This window comes from Lichtheimia ornata (genome assembly GCF_029851405.1).
Source record: "Lichtheimia ornata isolate CBS 291.66 chromosome Unknown scaffold00022, whole genome shotgun sequence".
Taxonomy (NCBI): domain Eukaryota; kingdom Fungi; phylum Mucoromycota; class Mucoromycetes; order Mucorales; family Lichtheimiaceae; genus Lichtheimia; species Lichtheimia ornata.
The window spans coordinates 148,188-163,631 of NW_026695342.1; the positions used below are offsets into that span (position 1 = coordinate 148,188).

A 15,444-nucleotide genomic window follows, 5' to 3' on the forward strand; every position below is an offset into this window, starting at 1 on the left:
GGAATAAAAGAGACCACCATGTTGCTGATGCGTTGGGGGGCACACACAACCACTTTTGAAATGCGGAGAAGAAAGGATAAAAAAGAGAAATGGGTGATGGAAAGTAAAAAGAAAGCGTTGTGGTAGTGGAACAAGGAGGGGGGGTTTCGTCAAGAGCAAGGATCGCACGGACGAGCATTCCTGATAGAGGAGGAGGAGGAGGAGTACAAATGTGCTGACCTGGGGTAGTAGTATCACTATTACCTGAAAAGAGAGCAACGTTCCTGTACAATGGATGAATTGAATAGTGTGTGATGAGGAACGCTGGATGGAATATGTAAAGCATATCACACAAAGGGGGAATGAAGGGGTGAAGGGGCATCAACGTACACCCAAAGTGATAAACAACGAGCCAGGCAGCAAAGAAAGAATATGAAAAGTGCTTGAGACAAGAATGCCATCTCTCTCTTTTTCTCATTTGTATAATGACAGACACCATCCACCATCATCCTGTGCTATGCATCCCAGAACTTGTCAGCCTTATCATGGAACACATGGTTGCCATAGACAATGATGGCAACAAAAACATCCGCAACACATTCATCCCTTTGCTACCATGCTTACTCGTCAATCGTTTATGGCACGATTGTGCAGCAACCATTGCATGGCGTGATTTGGTATTCGACAAGTCATGTGAACCTTTACTAGGTCGCTTTGTAAAAGCAATGGCTGATACCCAGCAACAAGAAGAAGAGCACAGCATTAATGACACCAACGATGATGACGATATCGACGACAAAAAGAAGATGCAACTTGCACGAAAAAGCGTCTTAAGCAATTGCCTCGAATACTTGATGCGGACACCTACTTCAGCTGATGGAATGAAGAAAAAAAGTAGCGACTTGACAATCCAACTACAACAGCAACTACTCAATTTTTATCGCAAATCGGTACGCTCCATATCATTACGCAAGATCAAGAGTGATACAATCAATCAGCAACTTGAATGCATTGCACCCTACGCTACTCGTGTGGAGCAATTGGATTTATACATTTGTGATCATCTCCAAAATCATGCTGTGGTACCATTCTTCGCGCACGGACAACTTACACACTTATCACTTGCTGGGTGCTATCGCATCAACGACGATGTGATTATCCAAGCTGCACAACAATGCCCAAGATTACAACATTTGGATGTACGTGCTTGTGGTCGTATTTCCGATAGGGCTATTGCTGAGGTAGCCATGCACTGCCAACACCTACGACATTTGAATGTGGGTCGTGTACGTGACCGTGATCGTATATCCATAAAATCCATAAGGCTGATTGCCCTCCATACCCAAGTATCAGTCTTAGGTTTGGCAGGCTGTGATATTGACGACGAGTGTATGCGTATACTTGTTCATGCACGTCATCATCATCTTGAACGTATTTCTGTCAACAGCTGTCCTCGGATTTCCAATGCCAGTCTTCGTGCATGTATCCAATATTGTCCCAATCTTTCGGTTTTAGAAATCAAAGAATGTCATCGCATCAATGATTGGAACCTTATCCATTGGCTCCAGAGCCAACGTCATGTGTTAGTGACTATGTGCGAACAGCAAGAGAATGCAGCGAATGCATGGGAAGCTCGACATCAACAACAAAAGGCACAAAACTACCTGTAGCAGCAACAGCAACAATGCTGTAATGCAGGAACACGGCGTATTATTCGACCAACAATAGATAATTCGACAACTCATCCCATCCTGAAACGTATATAGAACCTTAATCGGCGGCGGCAATAATGTTGCTGCTGGTGGCAAATATGTGGATGCAGCATAAGGCGGTGCATCATCATCCCTGAACTCTTCCGATCAATTTTTAATTTAAAGGGGTCCTACGCCGATCGTAGCAATAATCTAGTACATGCATCGATCAGCTTGTGTATACTCGTCATTTCTCAAAAGTTATATAAAGATGTACTTTAATTCATGCAACTGAGTTTACTAATATTGACACACACGCCATTGGCCATATGACCATTTGTACCAATTTGGGGAGGTGGGGGAGTAAACGATAGCCACCAATGTTCTCCTATGATACTAATCAGCCCACAGACTTCCCAAGTATGCGTACATGATTCAATGTTCAATTGGCATTTTCAGCGCGCAGGGATGCAATTCTTCAATTCACTGGTGAGAGGCATGCAGGTATCAAGCTTTAAATGATGATGTTGTTAGACTACTACATCCACTTTTAGGCGAATGAGAGCTCTCTTATAACCTAAACTCCTTCCCTTCCTTCTTCTGCCATCCATCTAGCACGTTTTCATCTTCTTTACATACATGTATTATAGGTTGTATAGCAATAGTAGGGTCTATAGAGTACTTGTATTCTTATGCGTATATGTGATCTATGAAAGAATTTGTATAGCTATAACAGAAACCCCTTGTAAAATACGGCATGTCTCAAATGTATAAGTTTCTGCAAGGGTTGATGTACGGATGGATCCATGTAGCGGGGGGAATTCAGCTACAATGCACAATGCTTCCATGTCGGGATTATCCAGGATTTCAGCAAGGGAATAAGGTTTTCCGTTTCTTCCCCCATTTACACACTTACTCGATATACTCGCGTTGGGAAGCTGCAGCCTATTGATTACCGCATCAGATCGACTCTGCTCTTTCACTTTTTACTTGCAAATGCACAAGGGACCAGGCAGCAAAGCAAATGGCGGGATCCCATGCCTTAATCACTGAACCGCATCAGGTATCACCGTCACCATCGTCAACCCCGTATCCTGTGGAGCCTGGACAGGTAGCCATTCTATCATGGTATGGTGTGGTCATGGCCTATGCAATACAACTCGCCTATCGTTGTGTGGTCCGAAAAATCGACGCTGAACATACTTGGGTGCGCGTATGCAAGTTATCCTTGGGTATCAGCTTCTTTATCAAGGGGGTTCTTTTTGCAACCCTCGGCACAAAGTATGTATGTGTATACGGGTATTTTAGAGTGTATGAGATTAACATCTAGTGTATAGTCTTATCAGTGATTGCATTGCTGTAATACGTGCAGCCGATTTCTTCTTCCATTTTGGCATGTTGTCAGGCAATGCGGTGCTGCTGTTGCGAGTACGCGCCATCTTCCCGCACGAGTGGAATACCACATCCAAGATTTTTCATATCATGATCATCATCATTCGCCTGGGCATTGGAGTGGTCGACATGTCTTTGCTCAGCTATGTCAGGGGTCCTCGAGGGATGTGTCGATACCAAGAAAGCGCATATGCAAGTATCATAGCAACCACATGTAGTTCATTGTCTTGATTCTCATCCAGCATTGGATATTTAGTGGGGACCTGTATACACCTTTTACGACACACTAGTTGATGCATACGTCACTATTATGATTGGATACATGCTGTCAAAGCACATTGCACGGCTACGGCGATCGTTTGTGGAAGTCAATACCAGTACATACCTTGTATTCCTTGCTCAGAATGTGATCCGCACTACGGTGTTGACGGGCGTCAATTTGTTGTCAGCTTTATTTATTCTCATGGTAACGTATACTTTGGTGATGGTGGAATTACTTGTAAAGGCTTACGCTCCATATCATTAGCGTGAAGGTCATTATGCAATCATGGTTTTATGGCCTGTAATCAACTCATTGGTGATACTATTGATCGGCTACGATGTTGATTTGACGCGTGTGGTGCATGATATGAGATTGATGTTATTGAACCGGCGCGTATCACATTCCGAGATGGAGGATGTGGAATATGGTGAATCCATTGATCATGATGGTGATCGTCGTACTCTTCGATCTACACGGCCACAAACCATACAAGGGGAACCCAAGATCCGTGTACCTCCTCGATGCAAGTTATGTGGATCTCGTATCGACCCAAATGGATATGCTGCCTCTGACCCAGCAATGGGCAACTATGCATCTTCAGCACATTATAGCCCTAATCACACGCCATCATCCTTTCTCTCCGATCCTTCTGGCATTTCGGCTATTCTTGGTTCAGATTACTCGTCTCATTCACCATGCGATAGTCCATACGATGAATTGCAAAAGTTTGACTTTTCACCCACATCGACACTCCCAACACCGGAATTGGAACGTATAAGCGAGAGTTATGATCGTACTGCTTCACCCATGTATATACCACCACCTTTGAAACAGTATGCATCCTATTCCCCTTCACCAGATGGTAACAGCAACAATCGAAGAAAGTCGTATCCACCACGGAGGAGAAGTATATAACGTTACACGAAGCAACACTTATTAGTTGATCGACGCACACTCTCCCTTGTCCCACATGATACCCGTCCTCACTCCTTTTTATTATGCCCTCGAACATATAAACTTTTCTTCCTTCAACATCATACATTTATGATACATGTCCAATGCAGTAATATCGACAATGGCATATGCTGGTGATTGTAATGATTGCCGACATTCAACTATGATGCTGTTGCATAATGCTCAATGTGGATGGGTAATTGTGTGATGCACCATTATGATGAATTGTCTCTTGATTTGGATGATGGATTATTAACAATGCCGTCATTGCCTAAAAGTTATCGCGTATGCCGCGTTTGTTGTGTGTGCACACGTAGTCAGGCGTAGGGAGGAAGGGAGTAGACAAAGTATGAGCGAGCGATAAAACAGCCGAATCATTTACCCACTGCTTTTACAAACTTTTTGCACAGGATTCAGGAGAGGACATCGAGTTTCTGCAGCCCATTATCATTGCATTTCATGCACCATGTTGGGTTGCCATGCTGACAGGTTCTTTTTTTTTAAAACATCCAATAGCCACGGACTATTAACAGCCACAATAGTATCCAGGACATTCTCACGCGGGATATGCCATTGATATGGTATGGCAGATTCGGGTGGAAGCATAGCTCAAGTAACAAGAATTTTCGTTGGTGTCTCCTTCATCCTTGGTTAAACCACCCCTCTCATCCTCCTTCATGTGTCAACGTTCCGCTGTTTCCCTCTCTCCTGATGTTGTGGGCTAATTGATACAAAAATATGCGAGTGACACATTTAAACACTGGTTTCTTTCTCTGCTTTTCGTATCATCCTTGTTGTGACCCAAAGTAAAAACGTCATGAGCAACATGTTTTCATTCATCCTTTTGCTATTCACGCTTGCCTTATGGCACACGACCAACGCGGTCTCTATTCAAGATTTCCTTTTCAGCCCTTCTAATGTGGGAGACGTGTTGCCCAAGATTCCACTTAACTTTCTCGGTGGTATTGTAAGTTGCATAATGATGCATGATTCAATGATGCATAGAACGCTAACCATCACTTGAAACCCTATATAGGCTGTGGCAGAATTCTCGGTCGGTACGTATTGTTTAGCATTCTATGTCCATGATCCATTGTATTCATTGGTGGCATTGTTACAGGTACCCCACCACAAAACTTCACCGGCATATTTGACACCGAATCGCCTTTTACATGGATGATGTCCACCGAGGTAACTTTCGATCCTTCAATTCTCTATTACTCGAGGACTCATCCTAGCTTATCAAAATTAGTGTACTTCTGATGCATGTGCCAATGTCCCAATCAAAGACAAGTTCGATCATAGTGCATCAAGCACCAATATCCAGTTGCCAGTACAACTCGATTGGAATTATCCTGATGGTACTCATATCGAGTTTACGCCTGAACTTGTAAGAGACACAATGCTCCTCAATACGACGCATTCTCATTCAAAGAAAATTTACTCGATATGGTGCTATTATTAGGACACTGTAACGCTTGCAGAGACAATCCCATTTCCTCGACATATAGTTGGCGATGCATCGAAGGTTACATACCCTGCAGGATACGTGCCAGTGGCAAGTAAGTGTGCACGGCAAGCAAAAATGTTCCAAAGCCGAGAATGGAAATATGCAAACTGACAATGCACGTTACAAAGATGCACGCATTGGAGCAGGTGGCTATCGTAATGATTTATTGGATTTAGACCCGACCAAGGGCAAGGGTCTCCCATCGGGTCCAAATGGTGTACCAGGCACTGGTGCTGGTATGTTTTCAAATTGAAAGAGTCAACAAGGGGCACTTTAGCTGATGATGGTTGTTGTCCGTTTTGTTGTATATAGGCACCATGAAGCCACCATTTCGACGAGCAGGTAAAAAGTTGCATTGATCACTTTCATGTTGTATATTAAAATGTATACGTAGCTTCTGATGATCATTTTTCCACGGGACGTCTCATGTCAGGCTCTGGAGGTTTTCGTAAACGAGGACCACCAAATGCAGTGGGAGAGTTTGCATGGGTGCTGGGTAGGTTGTGTTTGTGCGACGTTGCTGTCAAACTCTAATGAGCTCATCATGTTGTACAGGTAGCGATCCAAGCATGTACACTGGCCAGCTCTACCCACTTGATTTAACACACAACCTTGAAACGGATGGATCACCATTTTGGAAGGTGCCGCTAAAGGGTCTTTCATTGTCGCACTCACACAGCAAGGAGCAATTTTTTGGGTTTAACAACAAAGTGGATAACGAGAATGAAGACAATGGCATTGGATCAGTGGTATCAAGCACGCCTTATATCAAAGTGCCACCAGCCATGGCCGATGCTATTAATAAGGCATTGGGTGCAACAGAAAAAGATCCTAATACGGGTGTCTATACGATTCATTGTGATGCACGACACAATGCTCCATCGCTCATTGTTCATTTTTCTCAAGACGTGGATGCCAAAATCCCTGCTCAGCAATACATCAACCAATACGAGCATGTGCCTGCAGGCAAGCATACCCATGGATGCTTTTCAACCATTGTACCTGGCAACGATGACCGTACTGTCACTCTTGGTGGGCCATTCTTCCGCTCCTATTATATTGAGTACAGCTTCCTAGAGCAAAAGATCTTTGTTGCTGAAAGCATCGCACACATTGGAGCTATTTATCCTAGCAAGGGTGAAGAAGGTAGTCATTCTCAACACCCATCCACAGCAGATAGTACTACTAGTAATCAACAACCTCCAGCACAACCTTAATTACGTGATGTGTACGTGCATACTACATACTCTTTTTCTCCTCATTTGTCATCCCATTATTATTACGTCTAAAGATAAAGAACAATCTCTTGTGTTACATTGATTCTTTTACGCCATCTCCTTAACAAGCTCCTTGTTTTTCTTCACATCATCCCTGAAGTGCAGCTCAATGGTGACAACTTTTAGGCTGCATCCATCATCATTATTTTCTTCTCATGGTAAATGCATGTATGTACGTACTATTATGTGCTCTCTCTTTCTCTCCTTTCCCCCCTTTTTTCCTTTCAATAACCATGGGTTATTCGATAGGACCATTATTTCATCAAGAGACTCGTGCAACGGGTGTCAACGATGTGGGTTTATCCTCGGCTATACTCAATGATACAATTTACATTTTTGGCGGCGGACATGGCTCTTTGTGGTCTTTGCCCATTGATCAAATCAATGCCGACCATTTGGGTCTTGCCTCTCTTTCACCTCAGCCCAACATTACACGCTATGCTCCTCAAACAATCGCCTTTCAAGACAGCTTCATTGCTCTCGGTGGTGACATGAACGGCAACAAGATTGCACTGCAACAATACAATGCTTCAAAATCAACTTGGGAAACTTGGAATGCAGCAACAACAGCCCCTTTGAATCGTGCTCAACACAGCGCGGTCGTGACACCCGATGCCAAAGCTGTGCTCTTATTTGGTGGAAAGACGAATGCTACCCATGGCGCAAACGATTTCTGGTCATTGAGTACGCACAACAAGGAGTGGAAACGGTTGTCTATGCCTGGGAACCATGATCGATTTGGTGGTGGACGTTGTGGACACACAGCAAGTATGCTAAGGTAACACATGTGTGGATGACAGCATGCATTGATGTATTGACATGAATTGATGATAGCAATGGGCTGATGGTTGTCCTGGGTGGCTATTATTGCAATGCAAGTGGTGGAGAGCGACGTCTAGCAGACTTGGATCATGCCTTGGTCTACGATTCAATCAACATGGCATGGAGGCGACAAGAGTTGATAGGAAATGTACCTGCCTCAAGGATATTTCACAGTGCAGTTACAGGTATTATACTTATATTCTCAACATGTAGGATATGGATTGCTTATACTCGTTTATTACTTATAGTACAACACGATCGTATCATGATTTGTGGTGGTAAGTTCGAAAAGGACATGTATATGAATCGGTTTATAACGATGCTTCCAATTTTATAAGGTCAAGATGGTGCCTTGGAACCCTTCCAAACCTACATTTCAGCCCACAAAATATTGGATCAAATGGCAGCAATGCTCGACACCAACACTTGGACTTGGTGTTTGGCATACCCATCACCCAACTATCAGCCTTTTCCTCAATCAATGGGGATTGCCTTACCAGTGGATGGCAACAAGATGATTTATGGAATAGGTAAATGAAGGATACATAGCATACGATGATGTGGGTCAACTTACCCTTTGTCTTAGGGGAATCGTATTATTCAGTACACGATGGGCTCTATATCCTCGATAGTGACAATCTTCAATGGCTACCTCAAAAGCTTGAGATGACATGGATCAACGAGAAGCAAGGGAATTCACCAATATGGATGAGTGGATGGGGGATTGCAGCGCTATGTTTATCGATCGTTCTATTTGCGACAATGGGCTGGATCATTTGGCGACTTGGAAGGCGTGTTCCAATTGTATTATATCATGGATTATTGGCGATCAAAAAGAGTGTATGGAGTCCAAGGTAAATTTTGCTCTAATGGATACATGTAGTATGCTAATGTGTATTTTGATTGTTAAAGGCCTGGTGAACCAACCTGGGCAGAAATGTTACGACTTTGCCTTCGAACGCTCTTTGTGGTTTATCTCATATACCTGTGCTTTGCATTGATGATACAAGTAATCAACAGCCCGATTGTCGATCAACAGTATTATAAGGAGGAGCATGACTATACGGTGGATGTACCAGGTAAGAATGGGTCCTAGTGGACGACAAGGATGACAAGGATGGTGACTGATGATAAATCATTTTAGATGTACGATTCTGCTTTGATGGATGGGATCACGCCAATGCACCTTCAGTTCGCTGTAGCACGGATTTTGGACAACAATGCTCGCAGTACATCCACACATTCTTTCCAGACACGGCGTCATCTATATCGCGTACTTGTGCCTTATTTCGTGCACCATCCACTTTTCGCCTTGGGCCAACATCTAACAGGCTGGCTGCATCCATGGGCTCGTATCTCAAGTTTGACTACTATGGCACACCGCCACCATCACCAGTACCTGCTGATGCGCAAGATGATAGCATGGGACCTCGAATTCAGATGACCTTGTATCATAAGGAGCATGATCCCAATATGGCCATGTACGACATTCCAGGTCTTCAACAACAATCATCCTTTGCTTGGCGATCTGAATATGAAGAAGCGCAATTCTTATCAACCGAACAACAACAGCAACCTCATGCATTTCAGTTTGCGCTTGAGCCACATCGAGTGCACACAGGCAGCTATATGCTTTTGGAGCGAATTGTATTGGATGAAGACTCGTGGTGGAACTACATTGGTTTTGCATCAGATACTGAGACGCGATACGAGTTGGATGAACATCACGTGACGGTCCATGCTGAGCCAACGGATGCTCGATACAGCACTGAACCTGCACCCTATGGCTCTGTGCACTTGTTCCCAGTCAGCTTTGAAACCAAGGTGATCAGTGAACAGCGAGCGTTTACTTTAGTCAATGCACTCGGCGTGGTTGGTGGCATGTTTGGTTTATTCATGACCATCGAAAGTGCGTTATGTGGTTTTCGTCCAAGGTCACCCCTGGGTATTTTTCATCGATGGTCCATTGGGCAAATGCGTCAATCTTTATTGCGAGGTTTGCAAGCCATGTTTTCTTCCCACGAAGGTGATGTGCCCATTGTTCATCCACTCAAGCGAGAGCCTACAGCCAAAAAGAAACCTGCTGCTCATCATGGCGATGAAGGGATTGTTCACGACAAGAACGATGAAATAGTGGAAGAAGATGATCAAGATGAGAAAAGTGATGAAAAACGTATGGAAAGACTCGAATACCGATTACACACACTTGAACGATTGTTCCAAGCTTATTACATTGACGATGAAATCTTTCGATCATTGGATCGGGCTCAGCTGGCAAAAGAAGATCGTGGTGATGAACGAGGTCAAAAACACACTAGTAGAATATGGCGAAGGCGCAAGTAGCATAGAGTATAGTTGAAACATGGATGGAAAGATAAATCTTGTGATATTTGATTTTAAAAAGTCTCTAAGCAATGATATAGTGTTGGGAATGAAGGGGTTGTAGTATAGCAAGCAGTAATGCGAATGATGGATGATAATCGCCTATATAGTCTTTTTTCCTCCTTCGTGTATGTGATGTTGGTGTATAATTTGTGATTGAGCCATTCATTGATCCACATGCATATCGCTGTTGGACCCATTGCTTGCTGTGCCTGGGGCTTGATTTAGGACTTCGTCTAGACTGACGTGACGGGAAAGCTCATTGAAAACCTAGCATGAATAGCATCATGAGGACCTCGAATCGCACATTGCCTTTTAAAAGAGTTCCTTTTTTTACTTACAGTCTCATCCACGGGTATAATAGATTTACGTCTAAATTGTTGGTATTGCACAGGTGCGGTATCGAATTGTTGCTACAATAATCACCATGTGAGCCATTCGCCTTTCTTTCTTTTACAAAGCTATGCATACCATGTCAGGACGAATTCCATCCGTATGCTCGCCAGCATTATCAGAATCATCAGCATCTGTTTCATCAGTCAAGATGTCATCATCTTCGTCTTCTCCTTCGAGCACCATCGAATTGCAAGCTAAGCAAGAAAAACAAGCCCTTTGATAAGTCATCACGTGAAAGAGGTATCATTGTTGGATGGTTACCAGATGGAGCTGGGAATGTAAAAGGAGTAGTTGTTGATGGTACAGCAGGTTCGGTGGTATCTTGGTTGTTGGAGATTGCTATAACTTTGGCATGCAGCGTCTTCCAATTTTCCTCACTTTGCTTTTGTCGCTTTCGCTCCCTACAAGGTCCATTCATCATTGGTAAATGATTCATTGTTTGATCTAACAAAGAACTCACATTTGTCTTTGATGCTTGAATTGGTTGGCACATTCATCGAATAAAGCAGGATTGATTTCCATACAGAGCTTAAATGCAGTGTAAACCTGATTAAGGATTGTCCTATGTAAACATAGTTAGTATCCATGTGCATGTGGGAGATTCTGTTTACGCATACTTGTTCCAATGAGATTTAGAAGTCTTGTATAAAGCAGGAAACACAATGGGCATAATGGTATCCATGTTGGCAGCCATCAAGCTTACAATGTAATCATTGCTCCAAAAATAGAGTGCTCGTTCTGCTACTTGGAAATGCGTGCTTGCGATGCATTGTGTCAATTTGGTGAAAGCGGGGACCATGATACGTTGAAAGTCGTAAGCGTCAACGATATCCAAGATTTCTTCGAGCTCATTCAAGAACATGACTTCCTTAGGGCTATTGACCTTGGGCCAGTAACGCAATAATCCCATCACCACCTCGCTTGTAAGAGCTGGATCCTTCTCAAGAAACTGTACGACACAATAGGCGAGTTGTGGATGATACAAGGCAAGAGAACGCACTTTGTGGAGTGGGATAAGGACGCGGATCAAAAAGGTCTTGTGTTCTTCTTTGAGCGGGAGGGCAAAGCCATTGATGATGCTACCCAATATCTCCAGCAATTCTGCTACGCCATTGTGTCGTTCTGTTTCATAGATGAATTGGAAAAAGATGTTGTTGATGGATCGTCGGATAAAGGCACGAAGGTTGAGGAATTTTCCATATATGCGATGGAGCGTCGTCTTTAAGAAATCACGTTCTCGAGGATCCTCGCTGTCGAATAACTCCAATAGCTATCGTAAACACGTATAAGTCCACCATCCTTGTATTATAACATACGATCCAAATCACTTGCCTGCAAGATAAACTTTTGATCAATATGCTTCTTAGCATAAGCAATGTTGAATTCGGGTGATTCGAGAAAACGCAAAAAGAACTCGTATACGATCTGCAAGTGCGGCCATGCAAGTTCAAGAACAGGTTCATCTTCTTCGGGGTCATACGCATCGCCCACGGGGTTCACTTGGGGTGGGATCGTACGAAACAAGTTGGTCGAAAACTATGAATGTATATACATCAACATGATATCCATTGCATTTGCTCCTATTCTTACCATGCGAACAATTTCAGGATAAATCGGTTCTGTCAACACATTACGATTCAGGTTGATGTGCTCGAGGATTTCCTGCAGGGTTTGTCGCTTGATTTCCTTTTCCCTCAACTCAGCAGCTGCATCACTGAAATCAAAGACGACATTGCATTGGCGTATCTTTTGGATAAAGAGATCTTGACGTAAATGAGGCGGTACCTCTATACATTATGGCCATAAGTTAGCTATCTCAACATGCTCCCATGCCACTATGTAGATTACTTACCATGAAATCCAGGTGTCTTGTGTACTTGAACCTTTTCTTTGACGTAAAAGCGAGATGACTTTTGGCGACGAGGAGCTTTGATGGTAGGGATCTGATCCTTGGGCGCATTTTTCATTCGAGCCAGTGCTCCTGTTTTAGGAATATCTCGTTCGCCACCAGGTTGCTTGACAGCATTATTGTTGTTTGGGGGAGGCTGCATGAATGACACTGATGTCGCTCCTGCTCGCTTGTTCTAATGGTGATAATGGATCTCTTAGTACCCTCTTTCTCTCTCTCAAGCACCTTTACTCATCAATGCAAATACTTACAGGATCCATGTTATCGTGCGTCATAGTAACATTGCTTGTATCATGAATCTGGATACTCGGAGTAGGAGGTGCTGGTGGCGTGACATTTGCATATTGCTGTGGTTGCTGTTGCTGTTGCTGTTGCTGTTCGAAACCATTGCCGGTACCATCTGGAGCGTCACCTTTGTTGCGAGTAAGCTATAAAAGATATACAGAGTTAAGGATAACATGAGAGAGATAAAAGGAACGTGGCACAAGACGTCCGTTATCTGCTGACAGACATGACACGCAATATGAGATAATAAAAAAGGATACGACTCCTTTCCAAGCCTTCATGATGTTGGTGGAATGAGAGAGCGTCTTGGGATCTGCCGTAATGAATTGAGTGGAGTGGGATGGGGAGTGCTTGAAGAGGAAACGCGATGGCGGGAAAGTGGGATAGCCGGTAATATCACGCGGGTGAAAGCAAGTCTTTCTTTGTTTTCGCAAACACAAAGACAATAAAAAAAGGAGAAGAGAAAGAAAGGAAAAGAGAGAGCGAGAGAGCGAGAGATGGGTCTTGTTTGTCTGTTGGAAGGAGAGACAAGGCACCGTACGACAAACAGCTTGGAGCGTCGGAAGAAGATCCCTTGCACCGAAAGTGTTTGACACGAGATCAAATTACATTATATGCTATACTCAAGTCGATCCCATTCCCTCCTCCCTTTTACAAAACAAGTGATTAGCAGGTTGTCATGACTAGGAAGCATATCCAAGTTACTTTGTTTAATAAGCTCTCTTTGAATGACTTCTCGAATAATCTTGACATTTAAGGAATTGATATATGCAGCAGCATTATACATGCACAACACCTCCCACCCAATGTATATTCAAGTCCATTAGAAAGGATAATATAGCCATTTAAAAGCCATCTTGTTCATGTGGATGCATTTCTCTTTGTCATGGTTGGTATCTGTTTTTTCATGTCACACAAAGGAGGTTGTCTCATTAGACTTTGCAGGCATCTTTTCTGTGTCACACACCTGAATCCAACTCGAAGCAATCCTTTCCCATGCTCAAGTCCCTCGGCAATGTAAGTCCTCATGGCAACCCATTGACTGATCAGCTCACATTCAACTTCCAGATCTTTGTAGTTGGTGGTGTCGCACTCGACATTACTGCCACAGCTGTCAAGAGAGCTACTCTCCCCTCTGTTCTCCATACCTCCACACCCGGTGGTCTTCGGCATACTTTAGGAGGCGTAGGACGTAATGTATGCGAAACGGCTATGCGTACAGGTGCTTCAGCACATCTCGTATCCATAACAGGAGATGATCTCCAAGGGAAGATTGTTCGCCAGAGCCTAAAGGATATCGGCATGGTAATGAAAACACACCTCGGTGCCTCTCACATCATCTACTAATCAATCATGCATTCTCTAGTCTGAAAAGCACATCCAAGTGCTACCTGGTCATGGAACTGCGGTATGGAGAAAGAGAGAAAGTATACCTTGGAGATGATAATGCTTATTGAAGAAGTAGGTTTATAATGCTTTGCATTCGGGAGATGGGCAATTGGTGGCTGCTATAGCTGATATGGATATCTTTGACAAGATGGATTCATCCGAGGTATGTTGAATGATGCAACATCATCAATTATATTAATTTTCATTAGGTAGTAAATACATTAAGAGCTGAGAAGCCTTCCATCGTTTGCTTTGATGGCAACATTCCTGCGGACACAATGGGATCCATATCCACCCTATGTGCTGAGATGGATATACCAGGTACAGTACTTCTCAAGGGTCACGTGAATTGGACTAATATCATGCATAGTGTTATTTGAACCAACTTCTGTACCAAAGTCTCTCAAGATCTTCTCTGGTTCTACCCTCGCTACAAGGGCTATCCGATTCACAACCCCAAACCAATACGAGCTTGAAGCCATGAGTGAAGCTGCAAAAGCTACCATGCCAGCTACGTCATCTGACAACACAACATTGTTATCGTCATTTGACCTTGGGAAAGGTATGGTATCAGATTATCGAGGGAAGTTGAAAACGTCGTTGCCTAATTATATACGTCACTTTTTTCATCTTCACAGTCGCACCTCGATCAGCTGAGCTTGTCCTCCCAAATGGTTTGCATCTCTCACAGTGGATACCCAACGTTGTTATCAAGCTTGGTGAAGATGGATGTCTCTTTGTCGGCCGATCCGATGTTTCCAATCAACCACCAGTCGTACGATACTTTTCACCCGAGAAGTTCGATCAAACAAGTATAATAAGTGTTACTGGTGCTGGCGACAGGTAAAATGTTCAGGCTGCATGATCCAATAATACCATGCATTGACATTATTATTCGTTATGAAATAGCTTTGTGGGTGCTCTTCTTGCCAATCTCAAGTATCATAGCAACTTGCAACCCGAGGACCAGGATACGTGGAAAGAGATCATCACTCGGGCTCAACGTGCAGCTGTGTTGACGCTTCAATCCGATCTTGCTGTCAGCCCTCACATCAACGAAGATTTACTGTTTCGAGCATCCTAGCTGATATTGTGCGATCTTCAACTTGCGTAATAGGCGGCATTGTTGACAACAAATACCAAGGCACCAAAGCTGGATACTCTATTACATATGCATGAAGGAGCGACGTTTATAT

The 15,444-nt window shown here is 43.5% G+C and overlaps 6 protein-coding genes across 6 annotated transcripts; 5 read left to right on the forward strand and 1 right to left on the reverse strand.

The window, feature by feature from the left end:
* Nucleotides 1–464: 464 nt before the first annotated feature.
* O0I10_005483 (uncharacterized protein) lies at nucleotides 465–1,649 on the forward strand (the record flags this gene model as incomplete). Its single annotated transcript, XM_058485523.1, has 1 exon — nucleotides 465–1,649. One exon carries the CDS (start codon nucleotides 465–467, stop codon nucleotides 1,647–1,649), a length of 1,185 nt encoding a protein of 394 aa, XP_058343670.1.
* A 1,045-nt stretch (nucleotides 1,650–2,694) lies between these two features.
* Nucleotides 2,695–4,239, forward strand: O0I10_005484 (uncharacterized protein; the record flags this gene model as incomplete). Its single annotated transcript, XM_058485524.1, has 4 exons — nucleotides 2,695–2,951; nucleotides 3,008–3,254; nucleotides 3,319–3,528; nucleotides 3,589–4,239. The coding sequence occupies 4 exons, from the start codon at nucleotides 2,695–2,697 to the stop codon at nucleotides 4,237–4,239; spliced, it is 1,365 nt and encodes a 454-aa protein (XP_058343671.1).
* Nucleotides 4,240–5,095: 856 nt separating this feature from the next.
* Nucleotides 5,096–7,005, forward strand: O0I10_005485 (uncharacterized protein; the record flags this gene model as incomplete). Its single annotated transcript, XM_058485525.1, has 9 exons — nucleotides 5,096–5,245; nucleotides 5,315–5,336; nucleotides 5,399–5,469; nucleotides 5,531–5,668; nucleotides 5,744–5,840; nucleotides 5,917–6,024; nucleotides 6,101–6,130; nucleotides 6,183–6,284; nucleotides 6,344–7,005. The coding sequence occupies 9 exons, from the start codon at nucleotides 5,096–5,098 to the stop codon at nucleotides 7,003–7,005; spliced, it is 1,380 nt and encodes a 459-aa protein (XP_058343672.1).
* Nucleotides 7,006–7,298: 293 nt separating this feature from the next.
* Nucleotides 7,299–10,230, forward strand: O0I10_005486 (uncharacterized protein; the record flags this gene model as incomplete). The annotated part of the gene is made up of 7 exons (XM_058485526.1): nucleotides 7,299–7,843; nucleotides 7,900–8,072; nucleotides 8,136–8,165; nucleotides 8,226–8,417; nucleotides 8,474–8,741; nucleotides 8,800–8,966; nucleotides 9,032–10,230. The coding sequence occupies 7 exons, from the start codon at nucleotides 7,299–7,301 to the stop codon at nucleotides 10,228–10,230; spliced, it is 2,574 nt and encodes an 857-aa protein (XP_058343673.1).
* Nucleotides 10,231–10,434: 204 nt separating this feature from the next.
* O0I10_005487 (uncharacterized protein) lies at nucleotides 10,435–13,140 on the reverse strand (the record flags this gene model as incomplete). Its single annotated transcript, XM_058485527.1, has 11 exons — nucleotides 10,435–10,539; nucleotides 10,611–10,682; nucleotides 10,741–10,859; nucleotides 10,927–11,066; nucleotides 11,126–11,227; nucleotides 11,283–11,935; nucleotides 11,998–12,201; nucleotides 12,256–12,452; nucleotides 12,518–12,749; nucleotides 12,826–13,002; nucleotides 13,120–13,140. The coding sequence occupies 11 exons, from the start codon at nucleotides 13,138–13,140 to the stop codon at nucleotides 10,435–10,437; spliced, it is 2,022 nt and encodes a 673-aa protein (XP_058343674.1).
* Nucleotides 13,141–13,855: 715 nt separating this feature from the next.
* Nucleotides 13,856–15,332, forward strand: O0I10_005488 (uncharacterized protein; the record flags this gene model as incomplete). The annotated part of the gene is made up of 8 exons (XM_058485528.1): nucleotides 13,856–13,876; nucleotides 13,928–14,164; nucleotides 14,226–14,267; nucleotides 14,325–14,411; nucleotides 14,458–14,569; nucleotides 14,619–14,810; nucleotides 14,887–15,091; nucleotides 15,158–15,332. 8 exons carry the CDS (start codon nucleotides 13,856–13,858, stop codon nucleotides 15,330–15,332), a joined length of 1,071 nt encoding a protein of 356 aa, XP_058343675.1.
* Between the last annotated feature and the right edge of the window lie 112 nt (nucleotides 15,333–15,444).